The 27,225-nt window shown below is 37.3% G+C and overlaps 1 protein-coding gene across 10 annotated transcripts in view; it reads right to left on the bottom strand.

Moving 5' to 3' along the window:
* The window catches only part of MAGI1 (membrane associated guanylate kinase, WW and PDZ domain containing 1), a 680,972-nt gene that overhangs the window by 94,468 nt on the left and 559,279 nt on the right, over nucleotides 1–27,225 (bottom strand). For 8 of the 10 annotated variants that reach the window (XM_025375375.1, XM_025375381.1, XM_025375376.1 and 5 more), the window contains exons 5-7: nucleotides 25,877–26,078; nucleotides 7,609–7,691; nucleotides 2,255–2,290 (exon numbers count right to left, since the gene is read on the bottom strand). In XM_025375375.1, the coding sequence (XP_025231160.1) occupies nucleotides 2,255–2,290; nucleotides 7,609–7,691; nucleotides 25,877–26,078 (321 nt within the window). The remainder of the gene's footprint in view (nucleotides 1–2,254; nucleotides 2,291–7,608; nucleotides 7,692–25,876; nucleotides 26,079–27,225) is intronic. The other 2 variants (XM_025375377.1, XM_025375384.1) reach the window with 1 other exon arrangement.

The following is a 27,225-nucleotide window of genomic DNA, read 5'->3' as shown; positions in this document are numbered from 1 at the left end:
CAACTCTATAATCAAATGATCTGTGTCCAACACCCAAGCCAACTGCCCACGCCTCTCAGAGGCCGATTACAAAGAGGGTTTCCTTGTCACATCTGGAATTGCATTGTTCACTGAAAACCTGACAGTTGCTATTGTTTGAAATTAGGACCCTCTTATTAAGAAAATGAGCAGTGAGCTTGTCAACAGAATCTGAAGTGAATGCAACAGAAAACAGTGTGTGTGCACGTGTGCTACTCTTTACACAGTGGACATGTGCAGGCAAAAATCAAAGGTTTTTTTTTTTTTTATCGCTACCCTTCCTACAAGAACACATTTGCGTCATTTCTATAGTATAGAACACATTCCTCCCTTGCGCTGTGTTAATGGAAAAAAGTACCATAAGGAAGTATGGAAAAAATCCAAGAAGAGGGAATTAGGTAATAAATAATAAAGCTGCAAATAGCTATTAGCATGTGTTGATCACAGGGACAAATAATAAAACACACTTTCATTAAATCACCTCATAAGGACAATGGGAGCTCCTGTTTCGGCCCGTCTTTATGGATAAGGAAAGGGAAGCTAAAAGAAGGTGAATAGTTTCTCAAAGTTTGCATAGCCAGTAAGCAGGGGAGTCAGACAGCTTGATCTGAACCCAGAGAAAGCCAAGACAACTCATGTTTAGAGTCTTTAACAGCATAAGCAAGTCTCCACGATATCATTTAACATATGGGTAAAATGCAGAAACATCTTTCCTGAAAATTTCAAATTCAAATTTCCAGAGAAGCAAATAAGGTTGTGCCCCTGTACACAGCTGTGCTATCTCCACTGGCTGCCAGCAGACAGCAGAGCGATCTCTCACACATATTACTCAGGTAGCAAGAGTAGTTGAAATCGGCTGAACAAATGATTAAGACACTCATTTTGTGTCTGGAAAACCTATTTCTGTCTCTTTCAATTACTTTAACTAATATCATTGGATTGACACTTTCTTTTTTCGATCAAATTAGTTTCAAATTGTTCTATCATTCAGGGTGAACCTTAAGTCATTCCTCTCACAATGACCACAAAGACAACTTATTAAACATCTTTAAAAATAGATCGATCAATAGTTATCGACCATTGTTGGCATGTGCATCAATTACAACAGGTACGTTTCAAATGTTACAAAAAACAGAGCTTGGTTCTATTCTATCATAATTCTAGCCAACCAAGACAGATTATCTTTATGTCATGTAACAAAAATAAAGAAAACCAAATGAATACAATAATCTGTATTAAATAGATTTATATTTTCAGGTCTTCAGGCAATCTCAAAAATGCCAGGCAGATTCAATAATCTTACTACAGTTCCACTCATACTGATGTTAAACAATCTTCTACTTAAACAATATTCAATTGCTAAAGAATCTTCCCATCAGCCGAGGCTTTCATCTGCAATTTAGCTGAAATTTATGCTTTCCTATCTATCCATCAGTAAATGTATCTGATGGAATGCAAGCTAATTTTAATGTTGTTCAAGGTTGAACATAAAAGGACTGAACTTAATAGCGAACATAATTCAATATATTCCAATAGCAAAGAAACAAGAATTTGGCATCATCTGCTAGCATGAATTATTCCTAAACAATAACTAGAGTAGTCAAGACTTGATTTGTATTGACACAACTCGAAGGCAAACAGTACATATAGGTGCTGCATCACTATATAAACAACCACTCACTATAACGGCAAGGTCAACAACATGTGGTCTGTGATGTAATAACAACATGATCCTAAGTCTTAACTATTCAATTCCTCAGTGACCTTCTTTTATTGCAAGTGCTCCTATAATGCTCCTTAAACTAGTGTTAATAGATTTTTGTTTGTTCTGCTTGGCTTTTTTGTATTACCCAAATAACCATCCACACTAAACAAATAAAGAAATAAGACTGAGACAGGTTACGCAAAAGTTCAAGGGACACAGCAAGCATCTCTTCGGTTCTTTCCCAATCCTCACTTTACAAGACTACCTATTACCAGTTTGCTAACTCTCGTTCTAGTCTCTGTTCAGTCAGACATTTTATTTGTAAACATAATATATTACAACTCTGCGTGATGCCTGCAGTCAGACACGCAGGTTGTGAGACTGACCTTTCCTGGATAAACTAAAACAAAAATCATAACTGGAGGAGTGCAAACTAAAGAAACAGAGGGATTAAGCAATTCACTGGGGAAAAAACCATGCAGGCCATGTCATGCACGTGTCATGCAGTAGCAGCAGGCAGGAAGGGTTTACCTAGTTCACTGTCCAGCTCCTCGGTGTGTACCCCTTCTTCTCCAAAGGAATAGCAGGAATGAGACAGAAAAGAGAGAAAGCAAAATTCAGACACCAGCACCAAGAAAGGAAATCTCCTCAGGAAAACAGCAGCAAACACATCACTCTAGTTCGTCCTTACCTGCATTGTGGCTTATTTCATTGGCTTGGATAGTAAACTCGCGACCTCAGTGTAAATCACAAAACAGGAAGAGCTGATATTGGCAAAATAATTATATGGCTCATTTCCTTGCGTGTCAAAATAGGATTTGATTGGTTGTAAAAGATGACAAATACCTTTGCGGTTTCAATGTTCTTAAGTGGGAAGTCACTTATTACAGACCTTATTGGGAGTAAACAAAGCTGTCAGACTTTCAATATCAGTCCTTTTAATCCTTCAATAATCCTCTAATCAGTGAGGCAATTATACTCACAATTAAAGCATTATTTAACTTACAAGTAACAGTGCTGCTTGAAAAATGGAAGGTGAGGTCAAACTGAGTGTGGACTATATAATGAGCTAACTTTGATGTCTTTCAAAAAGGAGCTGGAAAGATGAATTATGTCAAGATAAAATATATCAAGGAAGAAAGCCTTGAAAACTGCCCTGAAGGAGTGTTGGGAGGCATTTTATTGGTTTTGTGAGAACACACACACACGCGCGCGCGCACACACACACACACACACACTTTCTAAGTCAAGCAGCTCAGAAATATTAGAATTAAAATGTCCTCAAAAATGTCAGTGAGCAAAACAAGTCCAAATCCTTTCCATTCTTGACCTCCTCCTCTTGCTGTCAGTAAAACATTTTATTACTGAGAAGGAAACACAGGAGAACACACAAAAATCATTTCATACCTAATGTTTCCCCAGCTATAGGGCAAGTGGCTCCTATAAGCTTCACAAACACAGGGATCGAGCCTGTTTTCACCACCACAATAGGATCAATGCCCAGTGTAGCTTTCTGCACATGTTAGCTACTAAATATTTGTTGATGAATGAATGAATGAACCAGTCAATCAATGATTGACTTAAATAACCAACATGGGCCTAGACACCTTGTAAACTCTTTTTTTTTTTTTTTTTTTTTTTGAGACGGAGTCTCGCTGTGCTCCCAGGCTGGAGTGCAGTGGCGTGATCTCAGCTCACTGCAAGCTCCGCCTCCCGGGTTCACACCATTCTCCCGCCTCAGCCTCCTGAGTAGCTGAGACTACAGGCGCCCGCCACCACGCCCGGCTAGTTTTTTGTATTTTTAGTAGAGACGGGGTTTCACCGTGTTAGCCAGGATGGTCTCGATCTCCTGACCTCGTGATCCGCCCGCCTCGGCCTCCCAAAGTGCTGGGATTACAGGCTTGAGCCACCGCGCCCTTAAAAATGATCCCAATGCCAATGGTAAGTTTTGATTGGCACTGTTTCTTAAAAGGAGAATCTAATTTACACAAAGTTACCTGTGAAAATGCCCACTTGTATATTATCTAATGTCTTTGGGAGCATTTGTTCACTTCTTCAGTAGTTATTTATCAAGACCTATGATAAATAGGTCTTGCCAGTCACTATGCTAGGTGACATATCAAAATGAACACAATCAGGGGCCAGCCATGGTGTCTCACGCCTGTAATCCCAGCACTTTGGGAGGCCAAGGTGGGTGGATCACCTGAGGTTGGGAGTTCGAGACCAGCCTGGCCAACATGGTGAAACCCCGACTCTGTTAAAAATACAAAAAAATTAGGCATGTGGCGCTCATCTGTAATCCCAGCTACTCGGGAGGCTGAGGCAGGATAATTGCTTGAACAGGGAGGCAGAGGTTGCAGTGAGCAGAGATCGTGCCACTGCACTCCAGCCTGGGTAACAGAGCGAGACTCTCTCTCAAAAAACACAATCAGACATCTCTGCTTTTCCAGAATAGGAGACAAATCCAAAGCTCACACGAATGAAACTAAAATTAAAATCATGATAAGTTCTCAATAGAGTAAGATACATGAGTGATCTAATCATATCTTTGGGGGCAAAGTCATGGAAAAATTCCCTGAAATATAACCTGAAGGATATGCATACCTAGGATGCACGTGACATATAGAAAGTATTCAATAACTATTGTGAAATGTAAGAGTATAGTGAAATGTAAGGGTATTCTAAGACAGAAATGCACATTTAACCGACAGGAGGCAGGAACTCAATGAGGACTAGTGGGGATGAAGAGCAGAGAGCAGAGAAATAGTGTGAGAAAACCTAGAGAGGTTGACCACACAGGGCTCAGAGAAGCAAGCTATGGACTTGGCATTTCCTAAGCAGACCCTGTGGAGGTTGTCACTGATAACATCATCACATTTACATTTTAAAAGATTGCTCCGAGTGCAACATAAAAAGGAGAGTGAAAAGAGTCTGTATGGCAGATGAGCATGACCCCAGAGGAGAATGGTAGACGCGGTGAAAAAAATAGTGAATGGATCCAAGAGATATTTAGGATGCCAAGTGAATTTAGCTGGTTCACAGGTTAGAAATAGGTGTGAAAAAAAGTGACAGATCAAGGGGGAATTTTGAGTATGCATAAATTTACCAGGAACGGAGACAGGAAACACTTAGAGAGGACCAAATTTGGGGGAAAGATAATCAGTTTTAATGGTTTTAATATGACTGAGTCAGAAGTCTCTTTGAGACAACCGTTGACACTATCCATCAGGTGGATTAAAATATTGGCCCGGAGTTCAAAGGCAAGGTTGAGGGCTTCTAACTGAACTGGACACAACAATGACAGAAGGAGTCATTCACTAACATCAAAATCTCAAACTAGTTTCTCGATTTTCTGAGATACGAAATATTAAATCTATGCGATTTAATATTTAATTAAATATTAAATGAGATAGAACATATTAAATCTTTACAATAATTAAGTATGATGCTATACTGTTACACCCCATATGTATGACCTACAGAGAACAGAAAGAAATACAGGGGCAATATTTGCAACCAATATGCTTTTCTGCTTTGTGTTATAATATAAATAATAACAAGGCAGCTTTGCGTTAACTGGCAACAGAAAACGCAAATTGATACTTATCATAATCTGATTATATATTTATACTGTTTGTGTGTACAGGCACACAGATAGACATAGAATTTCTACTAGAAACAGAATATATGAATTCTAATATTAAAGAGATAATGACTAAACTAATTGCATTTGGTATGAATATATTCTTGTTCCAAAGGAAATAACATTAATACAAAAAGATAATTTTAAGAATTAAAAATTACTAGATTTGGTAACAAAAATGTCAATTCTATTCAATACTTTTAATCTATGTACAGTTTTTCTCAGAAAAAGCTATTGCAATATTCTATCATTTATAATATTGTATTAACAGGCATTTTCATACCTTCCCAGAATAATTACAAAAAGGATATTGACATTGAAGACCCTATGGTAATGACTGCCTAAATTGCTTTCAAAATCATAAGGCATCAAATGATTAAATTATTGTTCCACGAAGTTTTAGGGTTGAATGTGTTTTATGCTCTGATCTTTGAAAATTGGTTATTTATGTGCAGGTTGAGTATTATCCAAAATGGTTGGAATCAAAAGGGTTTCAGATTTTGCATATTTTCAGATTGGGAGATACTTGTGTAATATACTTACTGGCTCAGCATCTCTAATCTGAAAATCCAAGATCGAAAATGCTCCAGTGAACATTTCCTTTGAGCACCATGGTGACACTCGAAACGTTTTGTATTTTGGAGCATGTTTTTGTTTTGTTTGTTTCTTTAAGACGGGGTCTCTCTCTGTCACCCAGGCTGGAGTGTAGTGGCACAATCACAGCTCTCTGCAGCCTCCTACTCTTGGGCTCAGGTGATCCTTTTGTCTTAGCCTCCCAAGTAGCTGGGACCACAGGCACATGCCAACACGCCCAGCTAATTTTTGTTTTATTATTTGTAGAGTCAAGATCTCACTATGTTGCCCAGGCTGGTCTCAAACTCCTTGGCTCAAGTGATCCTCCTGCCTCAGCCTCCCAAAGTGCTGGGATTACAGGTGTGAGCCACACCATGCCTGGCCAATTTTGGAGCATTTTGGACTTCAAATTTTGGGATCAGGGATACTCAACTGGTATTATATGTTAAACAGAATACTGAAATAATCAGTACAGTCCATTATCTCCCAGGCATGCAAAACACCACAGCTGAATGAACCTGTTCTATTCCTTCTTCAGGAATGAAACAAAGCAACCAAAATAAAACAAGCATCTTGGTCATGCCTCCTAAGTTAGAAGGACTTTTGTTTCCATTTTAAGTAACTCAGATAAATATCGACACAATAGTCTACGTCATTTAATGTAATCTGCAAACCATGTATAATAGAAGGATTGTGGAGTACGAGGTTTTGACAGTATCATACTTTACTGCCTTGCATTTTCAAAAAATCTTCAAGTTTATATATACAACAATTCTGTACTATAGGACAAATTAATAACGTTCTGTTATCTTACAGTAAAATACATATTTAATATTTATACTACTAATTCACATGCCAGACTTGAATAATGAGTAGCAAAGCAGAGCAAAGCAAACCATTTCCCTTTTCATTTTTCCACATCAAAAAATAATTTTGGTAGAACTTGGGATAGACGTTGGTGTACTGAAAAGGGACACAGTAGCTCTGTTTTAATTTTTTTTTTTTTTTTCATTTTGGAGAAGTAATTAAAAAACCCAAAGCCTTGAAATGAACTTTTTCAACTAAAGCTCTTACAGCCCGTTAGTTCATTTCCAAGATTAACAGGGAGAGTGGTGCTCTAGGTAACACCTCAACCTCTGTCTCAAAAGAATACACTTACTACGTATTGTGGGTATACTGTAAGTTACACAGAGATTCTCAAACATATCTAGATCTGTTTCCCCTACCTCCAAGACTAGGGAAGTATGTGAAATAAGTAGAGTTCAAGAAAAACTCCCAACTTTTTCCCCTAAGACTTTTAAAAGGTAGGGTTAAAGCTGAGAATGTGTGAGTGACCAGAGCATCTCTGATTTCTTTATTCCTAGAGACTTTCTAGAATTTTCTCTAAGTTCCTGAAGACAGAGGATGTATCTTCATTTGAACAGTTTGACTGTTCTGCTCCTAATGGAGATATTAGTACGCATCTGTCTTCATGTGTAAACAAATTCTTCTCTTGAAACAACTCTGACTTTCCTCCTGCTTTTGTAAACCACAGTCCATTTAGCAGAAATTGGATTACCTTTTAAAAACTCAACCTAAGACCCGACTGACCTGGCTACGACTCTTTAAAATTTGCACATGTGAACAGTGCCCCCAATTCACTTAACCCAAGACCTGCCTGGCCCCTTACCATCATCTTCACACTCTTCCAGAGGCTTCTGCTGCTTGTTCAGGCACCGAGGGTCTAACCAAGATGTTGTTTTCGTATTATGGCTGCAATCCAGAAACAAAAATAAGGAATTTGTTTGAAAAAAACAAACAAACAAAAAAAGCAAGAAGCCCATGACGGAATTACACAGTCTTGAATATTTCTTCCTTAACCACAACAAAGATACTTTCTAACAGCAAATCCAAACCAGAAGACGGCCTGAGTTTAGAATTATAAAATTGCTTGGGGAGGGTCTTAGGTAGGCTTTTTACTTACCTAACATATGATTATTCAATTACCGAAAGCTTAAAAAGTAATACCAGTTTCATTTTTGAAAAATCAGTTGCAAATGATACCCCTTGCCTATACCATCTACCCTTGTCTAGATTATTTTAGACCTCGCATTTGTCACAGAGAAAACTTCAATTTATTTTAAATTTAACTATGATTTGAATCTTGGATGCTGAAACTCACAAAGAGGGCTGCTATTTCATTCATTATATTACATAAGAATTCTCCTGACAGCATGAAACTACCTCAATTCACATAAATGACTCAAAACTGCCAATATACATCATTAAATCACAGTGTCCTAAATTATGCTTTGGACATAATGATGGCAGCCCCCAATTACTCGTCATAAATAGAATCTGGGCTGAGGATAAGCTTGGAGAGGCTAAACATGTCACTCAACTGCCTTCTAAGGGGTATAGTTCAATTCTAGATGAAGTATTTCAACAGATGGTGACTGGGGCCCTGCAGATCTGAAAGTATACAGACACATTCCCAAAGATATCGTCATTCAATCATGTTAGAAATGTCACCAGAATGGCTGGAAGCATTCAGCCTTTGTGCTTCCCAAAGTAGTGGCTGGGACAAAGTTCTGCTTGAGCCCCCAGGGCACTATGCAGCTAAGGGGGTGCGGCAAACAACTCCAGTCCAGCAGTTCTGGCTACAAACTAGACATGAAAACAAGAAATTTTTTAAAAATTAAGTTTAGGCAGTAACTTAAAACTTTGTTTGAATTGTGACATTTCGGTTGTAAATTTGGGAGTTGGCAGGGCAGAGGGGTTGCCAAAGTTCTTTATTTTTGATTCAAATCTTACTAATTGTTAAAAAAAAATACATGGCTTAAGAGAAAAATAGAATCTGCAAATGTAAACACGTCATATCAACTGTGTTAAAATAAAAATTACAAAAGGTAATATAGCAACCACCACCATCACCACCACCAATCCTACTTAATGTGACCACATATGACTGCCAGAATCTATTCTTTTACATGTTAAAATTTATTTAATCCTTACAATAACCCTATGAGAGAAGTATTATTAGCATTAAAATTATTGCTTCCCATATTACAAATGAGAAAATTGATAACAGAAAGGTAAAGCAATTTGCCTAAGGACACCCTGCTGAAACATCACAGAACTGGGAATTAAACCCAGAGAGTTTTGCACTAGAATCCATAGTCTGCACTATTCCTATGCAGTAAGATAGTAACAAGAATCATTGTTAGGAGAGCAGATTATGCAGGATTAAGAAAAAAACTGTGTTTGAAACAAAAATAATTGTAGATTCACATTCAGTTAAAAGAAAGAATAGAGAGATCCCACACGCCCTTTACCTAGAACCCATCAATAACAACATCTTTCAAAACTACAGTATACTGTGACAACTAGGATACTGATACTGACACAGTCAAGATACAAAACATTTTAATCATCACCGGGGTCCCTCATGTTGCCCTTTTATAGTCACATCTGGTTCCCTTCCAACCATTCCCTCCAACCCTCTTCTTAATCCTTGGTAACTATGAATCTGTCCTCTATTTCTATAATTTTGTCATTTCAAGAAGGTTATATAGCACTGGGCCTGGTGGTAAGTGCCTGTAACCCCAGCACTTTGGAATGTCAAGCCAGGCAGCTTGCTTGAGCTCAGGAGTTCAAAACCAGCCTGGGCAATGTGATTAAATGCCATCTCTATGAAAAAATACAAAAAAAATTTAGCCAGGTGTGGCGGCACACACTAGCCAGGTGTGGTGGTGCGCACCTGTGGTCCTCGCTACTGGAGAGGCTGAGGTAGGAGGATCACCTGAGCCCAGGAGGCAGAGGTAGCAGTGAGAAGAGATTGTGCCACTGCACTCTAGCCTGGGTGACAGAGTGAGACGCTGTCTCAAAATAAAATAAAAATAAAAAGAATTTTTAAAAGAATGTTTTATAAATGGAATCATTATATGTCGTATTTTATGATTGGCTTTTTCACTCAGCATAATTCTCATCAAGATTGCTATATATATCAATAATCAATTATTTTTTATTGCTGAGTAGTATTCCATGGAATGAATGTATCACAGTCTGTCTAACCACTCAAAGACATCTGGATCATTTCTAGTTTTTGGCTACTTGGACAAATGTACTATAAACATTCATGTACATGCTTTTGTGTGAATTTGTGTTGTTCACTTCTCTGGGATAAATGATCATGTGTGCCATTGCCGAATGGTATGAGCTGCACGCTTAGTTTGTTACGAACTGTTTTCTAGAATGCCAGACGATCCCATCAGCAATGGATGTGAGATCCAGTTTCACTGAATTTTTACTATCACTTAGTGTTGTCACTATTTTTTACTTTAGCCATCTTAATAAGCAAATGATATCTCATTGTGGTTTTCATTTCCATTTCCCCAGAGCTAATGGGGCTGAACTAATTTTTTCATATGCATCTCTTCCTTCTATATACCCTTTACAGTGAAATGTCTGTCCCTCTCTCCCTGTCTTCAGTTCACATTCTAACTGAATGGTTTGATTTTTTTTTCACTCCGGAGTTTTGAGAGTCCTTTGTATATTCTACATACCAGTCCTTTTTTAGATGTGGAGTCTGTAAATATTTTCTCTGTAGTTTGTCCTTCCATCCTCTATCAGGTTCTTTCACAAATCAAAAAATTTTCATTTTAATGATGTCGAATTTATCATTTTTTCTTTCTCAGGGATCTTGCTTTTGATGTCTCTTTGCCTAGTCCTGTATTTCAAAAATTTTCTGGTTTTCTGTTTCCCTAAATGTTTTATTGCCTTATGTTTCACATTTCAGTCTCTGATTTATTCGGGGTTAATTTTGTTGTATGAAGTGTGGGGTTTAGGTGGAGGTGAGGTTACATGCCTCTGGTCATCCACTTGCTCCTGGACCATTTACTGAAGAGGCTATCTGCCCTCCATTGGATTGCTTTCAAATTGAATTGCTTTTGTCAAAAATCAGTTGGGCACACTTGTGGATCTACTTCCGGGTTCTACCTTCTGTTCCATTAAGTTATGAGTCTATTCCTTCACCAACACCACACAGTCTTTATTATTGTGACTATATAATAAAGCCACAATAATGTAAATTAGTACATTTGATATCAAGCAGACTAATTACTATGACTTCATTCTTCCTTTTCATAATTGTTTTAGCTATTCTATTTCCTTTGCCTTTCTATTTATATTTTAGAATAAACTTGTCTGTATCTATAAAAAGACTGAGATTTTAACAGAAATTACATAAAACCTGTATATCCATTTGGGGAGTAGTGATACCTCTATAAATTCTGAGTCTTCCTGTCTGTCCATGAGACATTGTCTCAAAATAAAATAAAAATAAAAATAAAAACAATTTTAAAAAGAATGTTATATAAATGGAATTGTATGTAATACTTTATGATTGGCTCTTTCACTCAGCATAATTTTCATCAAGATTGCTGTATATATCAATAATCAATTCTTTTTATTGCTGAGTAGTATTCCATGGAATGAATATATCACAGCCTGTCTAACCAAAGACATCTGGATCATTTCTAGTTTTTGGCTATGTGGACAAATTTACTATAAAAATTCATGTATAAGTACGTCTCTCCATTTATAAGGAACTTCTTTGACTTCTTTCACTGGCATTTTGTAGTTTACAGCATATAAGATCCAATATACATTTTGTTAGATTGACATCTGTATTATTTTTTTGAGCAACTTTATATTTTATTTTTGATTTTGGTGACCAGGTATTCATTGCTAGTATATAGACACACACTTGCTATTTATTAAAGTTTAAATTTTTGTGGGTATATGGTAGGTGCATATATTTATGAGGTATAGAAGATATTTTGATACAGGCATATAATGTATAATGATCACATCAGGGTAAATGAAGTGACCACCTCCCTCAAGCATTTATTCTCTGTGTCACAAACAATTCAATCATATACATTTAATTATTTTTAAATGTACAATTACATTATTATTGATTACAGTCACCCTGCTGTGCTATCAAATACTAGATCTTATTCATTCTTTCTATTTTTTTTGTAGCCATTAACCATCTCCACTTCCCCCTTACCACCACCCCACCACCCGTCCTAGCCTCTGGTAACCATCATTCTACTCTATCTCCATGAGTTCAATTGTTTTAATTTTTAGCTCCCACAAATAAGTGAGAACATGTGAAGCTTGCCTTTCTGTGCCTGCCTTATTTTACTTAACATAATGACCTCCAATTCCACATAGGTTGTTGCAAATGACTGGTTCTCATTCTTTTTTATGGCAGAACAGTACTCCACCAGGTATATGGACTCCATTTTCTTTATCCATTTATCTGTTGATGAACATTTAGGTTGTTTCCAAATCATGACTATGATGAACAGTCCTGCAATAAACATGGGAGGGCAGATATCTCTTCAATGTACTGATTTCCTTTCTTTTAGATATATACCTAGCAATGGATTGCTGGATCATGTGATAGCTCTATTTTTTTTTTTTTTTTTTTTTGAGACGGACTCTCGCTGTGTCGCCCAGGCTGGAGTGCAGTGGCCGGATCTCAGCTCATTGCAAGCTCCGCCTCCCGGGTTTTTACGCCATTCTCCTGCCTCAGCCTCCCGAGTAGCTGGGACTACAGGCGCCCACCACCTCGCCCGGCTAGTTTTTTGTATTTTTTAGTAGAGACGGGGTTTCACCGTGTTAGCCAGGATGGTCTCGAACTCCTGACCTCGTGATCCGCCCGTCTCGGCCTCCCAAAGTGCTGGGATTACAGGCTTGAGCCACCGCGCCCGGCCTGATAGCTCTATTTTTACGGCTTTTTTGTTTGTTTTCTATTTCTTTTTGAGGAACCTCCAAACTGTTTCCCATAGTGGTTATACTAATTTACATTCCCTCTAACAGTGTGAGAAGGTTTCCTTTTCTCACATGCTCGCTAGCATTGGTTATTGCCCGTCTTTTGGATAAAACCCATTTTAACTGGGGTAAGATAACTCACTGTAGTTTTGATTTGCATTTCTCTGATGATCAGTGATGTTGAGCACCTTTTCACATATCTATCTGCCATCTGGAGTCTTCTTTTGAGAAACGTCTACTCAGATCTTTCCCCCATTTTTCAGAGTACTAGATTTTTCCACAGAGTTGTTTGAGCTCCCTATATATTCTCGTTATTAATCCTTTGTCAGATGGACAGTTTGCAAATATTTTCTCCCATTATATGGGTTGTTTCCTCACTTTGTTTCCTTTTCTGTGCAGCAGCTTTTTAACTTGATGTGATCCCATTTGTCCATTTTGCTTTGGTTGCCTGTGCTTATGAGGTATTATTCAAGAAATCTTCGCTCGCTCCCATGTCCTAGATAGTTTCTCCAATGTTTTCTTTTAGTAGTTTCATAGTTGGAGATCTTAGATTAAAGCCTTTAATCCACTTTGATTTGACTTTAATATATGGAGAGAGATATGGGATAGTTTCATGCATCTGCATATGGATATCCAGTTTTCCCAGTGCCATTTATTGAAGAGACTGTCCTTTCCCCAATGTGTGTGCTTGGCACCTTTGTCTAAAATGAGTTCACTGTAGATGTACGGATTTGTTTTTGGGTTCTCTATTCTGTTCCATTGGTCTATGTATCTGCTTTTATGCCAGTACTGTGTGGTTTTGGTTACTATATCTCTGTACTATAATTTGAAGTCAGGTAATGTGATTCCTCCAGTTTTATTCTTCTACTCAGGTTATGTTTGGCTGTTCTGGGACTTTTGTGGTTCCATATAAATTTTAGAATTGTTTTTCATTTTTCTGTAAGGAATGTCTTTGGTATATTGATAGGGATTATATTGAATGTATAGACTGCTTTGGGGAGCATGGACATTTTAACAATGTCGATTCTTCCAATCCATGAATGTGGAATACAACTGCTATTTATATGCTTATCTTTTATCTTGCAACCTTGCTGAACTCATTTATTATAAAATTTTCTTGGTACATTTCTCCTGATTTTCTACTAAGGTAACCATATAATCTGCAAACAGGAGTAGTTTCATTTCTTCCTTTTCAATCTGTATGGCTTTTACTTCTTTATCTTGAATCATAACCCAGGCTAGAACTTCCAGCATGATGTTGAATAAGCGTAGGAACAGCTCAGCACTTGGGGTGGCTGAGGCAGGTAGATTTCTTGAGCCCAGGAGGTGGAGATCAGCCTGAGCAACACAGAGAAACCCTGTCTCTACAAAAACTACAAAAAATTGGCTGGGTATAGTGGCATGTACCTGTAGTCCCAGCTACTCGGGAGGCTGAGGTGGGAGGATTACCTGAGTTCAGGAAAGTTAAGACCGCAGTGAGCTGTGTTCACACCACTGCACTCCAACATGGGCAACAGGAGTGAGACCCTGCCTCAAGAAAAAAAAGAAAAAAGAGTGGGGACAGCTGACATCCTTGACTTGTTTTCACACTTGCAAGGAAAACATTTCATCTTTTCACTATTAAGTATAATGTTGGCCATAGGTTTTCTGTAGATGTTCTTTATCAAGTCAAAGAAATTTCCTTTAATTCCCATTTTTCTAAGAAGTCTTAATGTGAAGAGTGCTAAATTTTGTCAAATGCTTTTTCCACATCAATTAATATAAGCATTAATTCTTTAGCCTGTTAAAATGGTGGATTACATTGATTGATTTATTTGAATACTGACACAGCCTTGCAGCACTAGAACAATTCCCACTTGGTCATGGGAAATTGCTGATTACTACTTACTAATATTTTGTTAAAGATGTTTGCATCAACCTGAGAGAAACAAGAAATGGGGAAAGGATTCCCTATTTAATAAATGGTGCTGGGAAAATTGGCTAGCCATAAGTAGAAAGCTGAAACTGGATCCTTTCCTTACTCCTTATACGAAAATTAATTCAAGATGGATTAGAGACTTAAATGTTAGACCTAATACCATAAAAATCCTAGAGGAAAACCTAGGAAGTACCATTCAGGACATAGGCATGGGCAAAGACTTCATGTCTAAAACACCAAAAGCAACGGCAGCAAAAGCTAAAATTGACAAATGGGATCTAATTAAACTAAAGAGCTTCTGCACAGCAAAAGAAACTACCATCAGAGTGAACAGGCAACCTACAGAATGGGAGAAAATTTTTGCAATCTACTCATCTGACAAAGGGCTCATATCCAGAACCTACAAAGAACTCCAACAAATTTACAAGAAAAAAACAAACAACCCCATCAAAAAGTGGGCAAAGGATATGAACAGACATTTCTCAAAAGAAGACATTCATACAGCCAACAGACACATGAAAAAATGCTCATCATCACTGGCCATCAGAGAAATGCAAATCAAAACCACAATGAGATACCATCTCACACCAGTTAGAATGGCGATCATTCAAAAGTCAGGAAACAACAGGTGCTGGAGAGGATGTGGAGAAATAGGAACGCTTTTACACTGTTGGTGGGATTGTAAACTAGTTCAACCATTATGGAAAACAGTATGGCGATTCCTCAAGGATCTAGAACTAGATGTACCATATGACCCAGCCATCCCATTACTGGGGATATACCCAAAGGATTATAAATTATGCTGCTATAAAGACACATGCACACGTATGTTTATTGCAGCACTATTCACAATAGCAAAGACTTGGAATCAACCCAAATGTCCATCAGTGACAGACTGGATTAAGAAAATGTGGCACATATACACCATGGAATACTATGCAGCCATAAAAAAGGATGAGTTTGCGTCCTTTGTAGGGACATGGATGCAGCTGGAAACCATCATTCTTAGCAAACTATCACAAGAACAGAAAACCAAACACCGCATGTTCTCACTCATAGGTGGGAACTGAACAATGAGATTACTTGGACTCAGGAAGGGGAACATCACACACCGGGGCCTATCATGGGGAGGGGGGAGGGGGGAGGGATTGCATTGGGAGTTATACCTGATGTAAATGACGAGTTGATGGGTGCAGCACACCAACATGGCACAAGTATACATATGTAACAAACCTGCATGTTATGCACATGTACCCTACAACTTAAAGTATAATAATAATAAATAAATTAAAAAAAAAAAAAAAGATGTTTGCATCTATGCCTTTTTTGTACTGTGTTTAGTTTTGTTATCAAGGTAATATTAGCTTCACAAAAATAACTTCCTTTTTTATTTTCTGGAAGAGATTATGTAGAAATAGTGTTAATAGTTCAATATTTCTTTTTCAGGAGTTCTTAAATATACAAATTCATTCCTCATTATCTTTTTTTTTGTGTGATGAGTCACTCCTCATTTAAGCCTGGGAGTACTACTTGCATTACTTATTTCTTCTTCTTTTTTAAAAAAATTTTACTTAAGTTCGGGGACACACGTGCAGAACATGCAGGTTTGTTACATAGGTATACACATGCCATGGTGGTTTGCTGCACTCATCAACATGTCATCTACATTAGGTATTTCTCCTAATGCTATCCCTCCCCTTACCCACCACCTCCTGACAGGCCCTCCAGTGTGTGATGTTTCCCTCCCTGTGCCCATATGTCCTCAATGTTCGACTCCCACTTATAAGTGAGAACACGTGGTGTTTGGTTTTCTGTTCCTATATTAGTTTGCTGAGAATGATGGTTTCCAACTTCATCCATGTCCTTGCAAAGGACATGAACTCATTCTTTCTTATGGCTGCATAGTATTCCATGATATATATGTGCCACATTTTCTTTATCCAGTCTATCATTGATGGGCATTTGGGTTGGTTCCAAGTCTTTGCTATTGTGAATAGGGCTGCAATAAACATATGTCTGCACGTATCTTTATAGTAGAATGATTTATAATCCCTATCTTTATAGTAGAATGATTTATAATCCTTTGGGTATAAACCCAGTAATGGGATTGCTGGGCCAAATGATATTTCTAGCTCTATATCCTGGAGGAATTGACACACTGTCTTCCACAATAGTTCAACTAATTTACACTCCAACTAACAGTGTAAAAGCATCTCTCCAGCATCTGTTGTTTCTTGACTTTTTATTTATTTATTTTTTGAGATGGAGTCTTGCTCTGTCGCCCAGGCTGGTGTGCAGTGATATAATCTCGGCTCACTGCAACCTCTGCCTCCCGGGTTCAAGTGATTCTCCTGCCTCAGTCTCCTGAGTAGCTGGGACTATAGCCTCATGCTAACATGCCTGGCTAGTTTTTTTTATTATTAGTAGAGATGGCGTTTTACCATGTTAGTCAGGATGGCCTCAATCTCCTGACCTGGTGATCCGCCCACCTGGGCCTCCCAATGTTTCTTGACTTTTTTTTTTTTTTTTTTTTAAGAAGGAGTCTCACTCTGTCACCCAGGCTGGAGTGTAGTGGCGCAATCTCGGCTCACCGCGAGCTCTGCCTCCCAGGTTGACACCATTCTCCTGCCTCAGCCTCCCTAGTAGCTGGGACTACAGGTGCCCACCACCACGCCCGATAAATTTTCTGTATTTTTAGTAGATGGGGTTTCACCATGTTAGCCAGGATGGTCTTGATCTCCTGACTTCATGATCTGCCTGCCTCGGCCTCCCAAAATGCTGGGATTACAGGCATGAGCCACCACGCCAGGCCTGTTTCTTGACTTTTTAATGATCGGCATTCTAACTGGCATGAGATGGTATCTCATTGTGGTTTTGATTTGCATTTCTCTAATGACCAGTGATGATGAGCTTTTTTTCATATATTTGTTGGCCACATACATGTCTTCTTTTGAAAACTGTCTGTTCATATCCTTCGCCCACTTTTGGATAGGGTTGTTTTGCTCTTGTATATTTGTTTAAGTTCCTTGTAGATGCTGGATATTAGCCCTTAGTCAAATGAATAGAGTCCAAACATGTTTTTCCATTCCATAGGTTGCCCGTTCACTATGATGATAGTTTCTTTTGCTGTGCAGAAGCTCTTTAGCTTAATTAGATCCCATTTGTCAATTTTGGCTTTTGTTGCCATTGCTTTTGGTGTTTTAGCCGTGAAGTCTTCGCCTATGCCTATGTCCTGAAAGGTACTGTCTAGGTTTTCTTCCAGAGTTTTTATGGTTTTAGGTCTTAAGTTTAAGTCTTTAATCCATCTTGAGTTAATCTTTGTATAAGGTGTAAGTAAGGGATCCAGTGTCAGATTTCTGCATATGGTTAGCCAGTTTTCCCAACACCATTTATTAAATAGGGAATCCTTTCCCCATTGCTTGTTTTCGTCAGGTTTGTCAAAGGTCATATGGTTGCAGATGTGTGGTGTTATTTCTGAGGGCTCTGTTCTGTTCCATTGGTCTATATCTCTGTTTTGGTACCAGTACCACGCTGCTTTGGTTACGGTAGCCTTATAGAAGAGTTTAAAGTCAGACAGCATGATGCCTTCAACTTTGTTCTTTTTGCTTAGGATTGTCTTGGCTACACAGGTTCTTTTTTGGTTCTATATGAAATTTAAAGTAGTTTTTTCTAATTCTGTGAAGAAAGTCAATGGTAGCTTGATAGGGATAGCACTGAATCTATAAATTACTTTGGGCAGTATGGCCATTTTCACAATATTGATTCTTCCTATCCATGAACATGGAGAGTTTTTCCATATGTTTGTGTCCTCTCTTATTTCCTTGAGCAGTGGTTTGTAGTTCTCCATGAAGAGGCCCTTCACATCCCTTGTAAGTTGTGTTACTAGGTATTTTATTCTCTTTGTAGCAGTTGTGAATGGGAGTTCACTCATGATTTGGCTCTCTACTATTGGTGTATAGGAATGCTTGTGATTTTTGCACATTGATTTTGTATCCTGAGACTTTGCTGAAGTTGTTTATAAGCTTAAGGACTTTTTAGGCTGAGACGATGGGGTTTTCTAAATATGCAATCATTTCATCTGCAAATAGAGATAATTTGACTCCCTCTCTTCCTATTTGAATACCCTTTATTTCTTTCTCTTGCCTGATTGCCCTAGCCAGAACTTCCAGGTGGTGAGAGAGGGTATCCTTGTCTCATGACAGTTTCCAAGGGAATGCTTCCAACTTTTGCTCATTCAGTACAATATTGGCTGAGGGTTTGTAATAAATAGCTGTTATTATTTTGAGATATGTTCCATCAATACCTAGTTTATCGAGTGTTTTTAGCATGAAAGGGTGTTGAATTTTATCGAAGGCCTTTTCTGCAACTATTGAGATAATCATGTGGTTTTTGTCATTGGTTCCATTTATGTGATGGATTATGTTTATTGACTTGCATATGTTGAAGATGACTTGATTGTGGTGGATAAGCTTTTTACTGTGCTGCTGGATTTGGTTTGTCAGTATTTTATTAAGGATTTTCACAACAATGTTCATCAAGGATATTGGCCTGAAATTTGTGTGTGTGTGTGTGTGTGTCTGCCAGGTTTTGGTATCAGGATGATGCTGGCCTCACAAAAAGAGTTAGGGTAGAGACCCTCTTTTTCTATTGCTTGGAATAGTTTCAGAAGGAATTATACCAGCTCCTCTTTGTACCTCTGGTAGTACATGGCTGTGAATCTGTCTGGTTCTGGGCTTTTGTTGGTTAGTAGGTTATTCATTACTGTCTCGATTTCAGAAGTTGCTATTGGTCTATTCAGGAATGCAACTTCTTTCTGGTTTCGTCTTGGGTGGGTGTATGTGTCCAGGAATTTATCCATTTCTTCTAGATTTTCTAGTTTATTTGCGTAGAGGTATTTATACTATTCTCTGATGCTAGTTTGTATTTCTGTAAGATCAGTGGAGATATCCCCTTTATCATTTTTTAATTGTGTTTATTTGATTCTTCTCTCTTTCAGGGATGCCCTGTGGAGAGGAGGAATCTCCACCCCTTATTATCTTGAATGACTTTAGGGTCCATAGTGATTCCTTATTTAAATCCTAATATTGACAATTTGGTCTTCTCTCATTTTTTCTTTCTCAATCTTATTAGAGGCGCTTCAATTTTTTTAATCCTTTTGAAGAATTGGCTATTTCTTTCATTGATTTTTGTCTATTGTTTTTCTGCTCTTGATAGCATTGATTTCTCCTCTTATCTTTATTATTTCCTTCCATCTTTTTGCGTTTCAGTTATTCTTCTCTTTCCAGGTTCTTGCATTGCAAGTTTAGATTGTTAATTTGAGACTTCTCCTCTTTTCTCCTATATATGTTTAGTGCTATAAATTTACCTCTCATCACTGCCTTGGCTGTGTCCCACCTATTTTAATGTGCTGTATTTACATTTTCATTCAGTTCAATTTATTTACTTATCTTTAATTTCCCTTGAGACTTCCTCTTTGACCCATAGATTATTTAAAAGTATGTTGTTTAGTTTACTTCTAATTCATCGGAGATTTTCCTACTGTATCTGACATTAATATGTCAACTCTTGCTCTTTCGATTAACATTTGCAAGATATATTTTCCCATCCTTTACTTTCAACATACCTATATTGTTACATTTGAAATAATGCGTCACAGATAGCACACAATTAGGTCATGCTTTTTAATTCACTTTGCCATTCCCCAACTTTAAATTGTTGTATTTAGTTCACTTTATTAAATGTAGTTATTGATATGTTAGGGCTTAAGTCTTCCATTTTGTTTGTAATTTTCTTTTTGTTCTGTTTTTCTTTCCTCTGTTTTATTTTTCTGGCCTTTCTGTGGGTTACATGAATATTTTAGAATTCCATTTTTATATATCTACAGTACTGTTGAGTATATCTCCTTTGTATAGCTTGTAAGTGGCTGCTTTAGATACTACATTACATATATATGCACACATTATATATATATTATTTATAAATATATTTAATATATCTTATAGTCTACTGGCATCATCACTTTACCACTTTGACTGAAGTAGATAAACCTTATCTCCATTGATATTCTTTTACCCTCCCTCACTTATAATAAATTATCTTAAATATTCTCTCTACACACATTTAGAACCATTGAACAGTATTATTGTTGCTTCAACACTTAAACATAATTTGGAAAATTTAAAGAGAAATCAATTATATCTCAATAAAAATGGGAAAAAAGAAAACTCAAAAGGTGAAGAAAAGCGTTTTATTTATCTATAGTTTTACTTTCTCCATTCTTCTATTTTCCTGATTGTTTTTGTTTGTTTTTTTAGAATTTTGGTTTTGTTTTAGAATTTTCTTTTTGTTTAGAGAACATCTTTTGGCCATTTATTGAGAGCAGGCCTGCAGGCAGCAAATTTTCTTTCATTTAAGAATATTTTCATTCTCCCTTGATTCCTAAAGGATATTTTCACTGGATGTAGAATTCTGGGTTAATTCTTTTTTCTTTCAGCACTATAAAAATGCTATGCCACTTCCTTTCAGCCTTTGTTGCTTCTGATGACAAACATGCTGTCATTTTACTTGTTTCACTAACATACATAGGGTGTCATTTCTTGTTGCTTTCAACGTTTTTCTGGTTTTAGTTTTCAAAAATTCGACTATGAATGTGTCTTGCTGTAGTTTTCTTTGGGTTCAGCCAGGTTATTGAATCTGTAGGTTTATTTCTTTTGCCAAATTTAGAAAATTTTCAACCATTAGTTCTTCAAGTACTTTTCTTTTCAGTACTACCCACTTTCTCTTCCCCTGGGACTCCAGTGAAATAAATGTTAGATCTTTTGTTATTGTTCCAAATGCCCCTGAAGCTCTGTTTGTTTGTTTTTTTTGTTTGTTTTTTCCCCCAGTTGATTTTCTCTCTATTGTTCTTATTGGGTAATTTCTATTTTCAGGTCCACAGATTCTTTCCTCTCCCCACTCTCTTCTGCTGTTGAATCCATCTACTAAGCTTTTTGTTTTGGCTATTGTATTTTTCAGTTGAAAAATTACTATTTTTTTAAAAAAATCTTCTATGGCTTTGCTGAGACTTTCTATTTTTGGCTGAAATATTCTAATTTTCTATTTGGCTTAAGCATGGTATAACTGCTTGATGAAGTAACTTTATAATGGCTGCATTAAAATCTGTTAGGTAATTCTAACAGTGCTACTATCCCTGTGTTGGTACTCACTCATCGCCTTTTTTCACTCATTTTGATATCTTCCTGATTCTTAGGATAACAAGTGATTTTTTTTTATTACTAATGTGTATATTTTCGGTATTACATTATAGGGGTCTGGATCTTATACCTTCTATTGGCTTTTCCTAATATGGCTGAAAAGAGGAAAGGGGGTTATCTGTTACTTTTAGGTGGGGTCCCCACTTGGCTTTTGTTGACACCGGAGAGGGGAATGGGCTCCTTCTTACTGCTGGGTGGGGATGGTGGCTTGAGCTCCCCACTAGGCCTTTGTTGATACCAACTAGGCTGGGAGGGGTAGGACTATCTCACTATTGCTCACAAGCTGGCCTCTCTGACTCCATACGGAGAGGGTGGGCTCTTTACCACTGGATGGTGGTAAAAATCCTGATTCTCCTCTAAACCTCCTCTGACACCACACCAGTGGGGAGGAAGAGGGTGTTTCATTACTGCCAGGTGGGGTGGAAGTCCTGAGTTCCCTCAAGCGGTCTCCACTAAATCTATGTGGAAATAAGGGGAATCTCCTTACTGCCTGGATGCAAAGTGCCAGCTCTACACTTGGCCTTTTCTGACACCACCCAGCAGGGAGGTTTCAGCTTCTAGTCACACAGCCTGTCAAGGACAGAAGGCTCAGCTTCTACCCTTGGGACATGGGACCACAGGTTTTTCTGTGCTGTTGCTAGAGTAGAATGGTTGTTGAATAAAAGTTTTCTGTCTTGTAGGATGTCCCTTTCCTGATCCTTTGGCTAGAGAGAGCAGGCTTTTATTAGGGCTTTATTTGCCTCCGTCTGTTGGTATTTCTGGGTTGCTGGCTCTTTAGCTCTAAGTCTGGATAAATGAAGTAAAACAGAAAGGGAACTCATCACCTAGTATTCCTTTGATCCCAGGTTCCCTAGCTAGTCTGTCTTATTTGCTCTTCCTTTCAAAGACTTCTTATGTTTGTTTTCTACACAATGCCAAAGGTTTACAAATCCATGCTTGATTTTTTAAAGTTCTTTTAAATTTCTACTATTTCTTCAATTTCCCAAAAACTGTAAAACAAATGTATATATATTTGCATGTGAGTGTACACACACGCACATGCATAAAAAGGTAGATCTGGTTCTAATGCGGTTTAATTTGCTATTCAATGTAAGACATCCTAAAAAGAAGTTTTTTAGAATGAAAAACACATGAAAACAAAGTAACTGGTATATACAATTTAGGCTAAAAATATAAAAGATATGTATCTAATCACTTAATACATGTGAAATCTGATAGTCGCAAACAAATCCCATAATTATCATAAGCCACATTTTTGTATAATTTTTCTACTAAACCTTAGGCAAGTGAAACACTGGCTTTCCATCACCTAAAAGCTAAGTTATAAAAACTAGGCAAATCACTACATTCTCTTGAAAGCCAGCCATAGTTTAGAAGGCCAGCATCCCGCTAACCATCAAGATATCCAACTTCCCTTTTTCCAATGTATCAAGTTAGTTTTGAACAAAATTACTGGTACATTCTTTTCTAAGAATCTGAGTTTCACAGATTATTCTGTACCAGGAACACCAAATATCCTTCCCTTTTCTCAGCATAATTCTTCTTTACTAACGTGACATAATTTCAAAGGCAATTTATTGCAAAAGCTAAGTAAATTTTTGATTTTATGGTTGGCATCCATTTTTACAACAATGTTTAAACTCCTCAGAATAACCACAGGTAATGATGATGACAATGGTAACAATAACAATAGTGATCACTAATTAGTACTAGCCCAAGAACTTTAGTTTCTCTATCTCCTCTAATTCTTACCAACAGTTTGACAAGATAGGTACAATTCATAGTATTCATGTTCTCCTTTTATATATATAGAAAACTGAGATGCAAGAGGTAAACTAAAGTTCCTAAGGTCAAATAACTTGTAAATGCTGGAAACAACATCACCCTTTAGTTGAGCTCTTAATTAATACACTTCTTGACTCTCAAGAAAAGACTACTTCTTTTATCCTTATTTTTAAAAAGCATTTGTCATTAACATGAAGACAGAAACATGAGTTGTCCCCTCCCTCTAGCTGGCAAATAGCACAGAAGCTCTAATTCACTTATCTCAGAATTCTTCCTGGGTAGGTTCTCAAAGAGGGTATTCTTTTTTTTTTTTTTTCTTTTTTTTTTGAGACAGAGCCTTGCTCTGTTACCCAAGCTATGCAGTGGTGCGATCTTGGCTCACTGCAACCTCCACCTCCGAGGTTCAAGTGATTCTCCTGCCTCAGCCTCTCAAGTGGCTAGAACTATAGGCATGCACTACCATACCTGGCTAATTTTTGTATTTTTAAATAGAGATGGAGTTTCACCATGTTGGCCAGGCTGGTCTAGAATTCGTGACTTCAGATGATCTGCCTGCCTTGGCCTCCCAAAATGCTGGGATTACAGGCGTGAGCCACTGCACCCGGCTGTCCAAGAGGGTGTTCTGAGATCCAAGCCTTTTCTCTAACTCCCATATGTTTAGAAAAATCATACTACCTAATTTTCATTGTTTTTTCTAATTATAAAACATATGCTTAAGTATGCCAGGCTTAGTGACTCACACCTGTAATTCCAGCACTTTGGGAGGCTGAGGTGGGAGGATCACTTAAGCCCAGGAGATAGAGGCTGCAGTGAGCTATGATCACGCCACGGCACTCCAGCCCAGGCAATACAGTGAGGCCCCATCTCAGGAAGGGAAATAAATAAATAAATAAATAAATAAATAAATAAATAAATAAAGTAAGTGTGTGTATACACACACACACAAAGTATAAAAAATTCACAACCCACATCAATGAAACATCTGGTTAGAAAGTAAGTTATTTACTTAACTCAAATCCAACTGTTAATAGATACTTCTAGAACTTTCTGCATCTAGAACTTGATCTACATATTTACAGAAACAAATGTACACACAGAATAGATGTAGGATATGTGTGTATACATGCATATTTTGCAAAATTGAGATCCTTCTCATAGTTTTCTGCAATGTCGTCCCCTTTGTTAACGCTGACTTAACAGTAGATCAATTTCAATCTATGTAAGTATAATAGATGAATCTGTGGTTTTATTTTTTAAATAATTTAATCAGTCATTTTCTTTTTCTTAGTGGTACACTAAAACATGGTGAATCTCAATGATAGGATAATACAGTCAAAATACTGCATTTAAAAACTGACTACTGTTGGTTAGGAAAACCACATTATCTTAGATTTTCCAGAATGGTTTAAAATGTAGCCATTTTTTTTTCCTTTTCAGAAAAGATTATTAAATGTTTAACTATATAGCATTTACGTTTTATAAATCTGAGCGACTTTCCTGTCTGTCTGTTCTCAAATCTTAATTCATACACCTTGCACCATGTAAAAATATTAACTTGTGTATTGCAGACCTAAACATAAAATGTAAAAAATGAAAATATTTTTGACTGTGTTAGGCAAAGATTTCCTAGCTACTACAGAAAAAGCACAATTGACTAAAAAGAAAACTGTTAAATCAGACTTCATCAAAATTAAGAATTTTTGCTCTTTGAAAGACATAGTTGAGACAATGAAAAGAAAAGCTGGACTTGGAGAAAATGCATACAAATCACATATATGATAAAGGAATTGTATCCAGAATATATGAAGAAGTCTTAAAACAATAAGGACATTGCAGTTCAATTAAGAAAAAAAAAGCAACATATTTACTATTTTTAATGGTTAAATATGCTCTTTAAATATTATGTCATAATTTCTATATACCATAATGTAGTTGTCTAAACCTTTAGGGAAATGATTAACTTTATGCTTCCTCAAACTGTTCAGAATCAATAAGTAGAGAATTAATTACCTTTTTATGCAAAACTTATTAAACCTTATTAAAAAGTACCATCAGTGGGTGATCAATCCCTTAAATGTAGTTTACATTGGCAGCTGCTAGACAGAGGGAAGGAAGGGAAAAGAAAGAGAGATTTAGGTAGAAATAATGGTATACTTTACTCTATAAAATAGACTTCTCCATTTTCGGTATAGGCCATCTCCCAGTTTTCAGGTAGAGGACCTAAATTATCCTCTGCAGAAAGAGGTAGGTATTGAGGGAACTTCTGAGAAGGGTCCGTGATGGGAGCAGCGATGATGCTATTATTCACAGGTGGTAATGCTGTTTCTTGGAGAGTGTGCTCGTCTTGTTCACCAGAATCGGCTGCTTAATCATGTGAAGAGGTGAGAGAGAGAGAGAGAAAGAGAGGGAGAAAAAAAAAAGGTATTCAGCCATCATAACCCATACCTGGGAAGTATGCAACTATACACATCTATATTCTTAAACGCTCTTATCCTTTCCTAATTCCTGGCCACTAACCATTACTCCTATTTTATTTAGATGTCTGTCCCTTAATTGGAAAGCATCGAAATGATCAATGAAACTTATTTTACTTAAGAAGAAGGGGAAAAAAATCCCAAGTAATGTATTGCTCACAATCTTGGAAATGTCAAAGAAGAAACAAATTCATGACTCAAACTCTTAAACTAAGAAGGCCATCAAAACACAGATGGATCTGCACCCTCATTCCATAGGTATCACTTGATTTCATTATTCAAAAGATGTTTGGGCACAAAAAAGTATCCAGGGTGAAAACACAGACACAGTGGCATTATTACCCATTCTTGTAGAAATTATTTTACGTTATTTTTATATTTGTATAAATATCTTTGGTAGACACTGGCAAAGATCAAAGAATGGTAAATTAAGCTGAAACATATACAAAAGTTTAGAATATGGAGAGAGCTATACCAGTGAGTCAGATTGGAACCTCTTTTGAAAAAGTTATGCTCCTGTGAAAACCAAGACAGTTACCCCGAGAACAGTATCATGTGGGCGGACTGATACGACTTGAGTCTTAAAAGAAGGCTCGAAATACTTGAGTCTCCTTGCCTTCTTATTAACTAGAAACATCAGGGGTGATGTCATCAAAGTATCCCCAAATGGCATTGTTGACATTCTGGTTGAATTTTTATAGAGGCCGATGATATTAAATGTCAATCTCTATGGGGCTTTAAAACTGAATAATCAGGCTATGAAGCGAATTTCTATCTCCCACAGTAATTCTGTAGACATTTCTGATTTAGTGAAAACAGACTGAAGAATGATAAAAGGCTGTTTTCAAAGCTTTCTCTGATGAGAACTCCCAATGACACACATGAGAGTAAAGGTAATCTAAAAGCTGGATGGAGGACATGCTAAGCCTACTAAACCACCACCACCACCAAAGATGTACTACCCTTGAGGAGGCTGCTGTAGGTATTCCCAGCCCTGCATCTATCTGCTCTTCTCCTGCTAGCACCACTCAGGT

This window comes from Theropithecus gelada, chromosome 2 (assembly GCF_003255815.1).
Source record: "Theropithecus gelada isolate Dixy chromosome 2, Tgel_1.0, whole genome shotgun sequence".
Lineage (NCBI taxonomy): Eukaryota > Metazoa > Chordata > Mammalia > Primates > Cercopithecidae > Theropithecus > Theropithecus gelada.
This window is presented reverse-complemented; position numbering and strand designations above follow the sequence as displayed.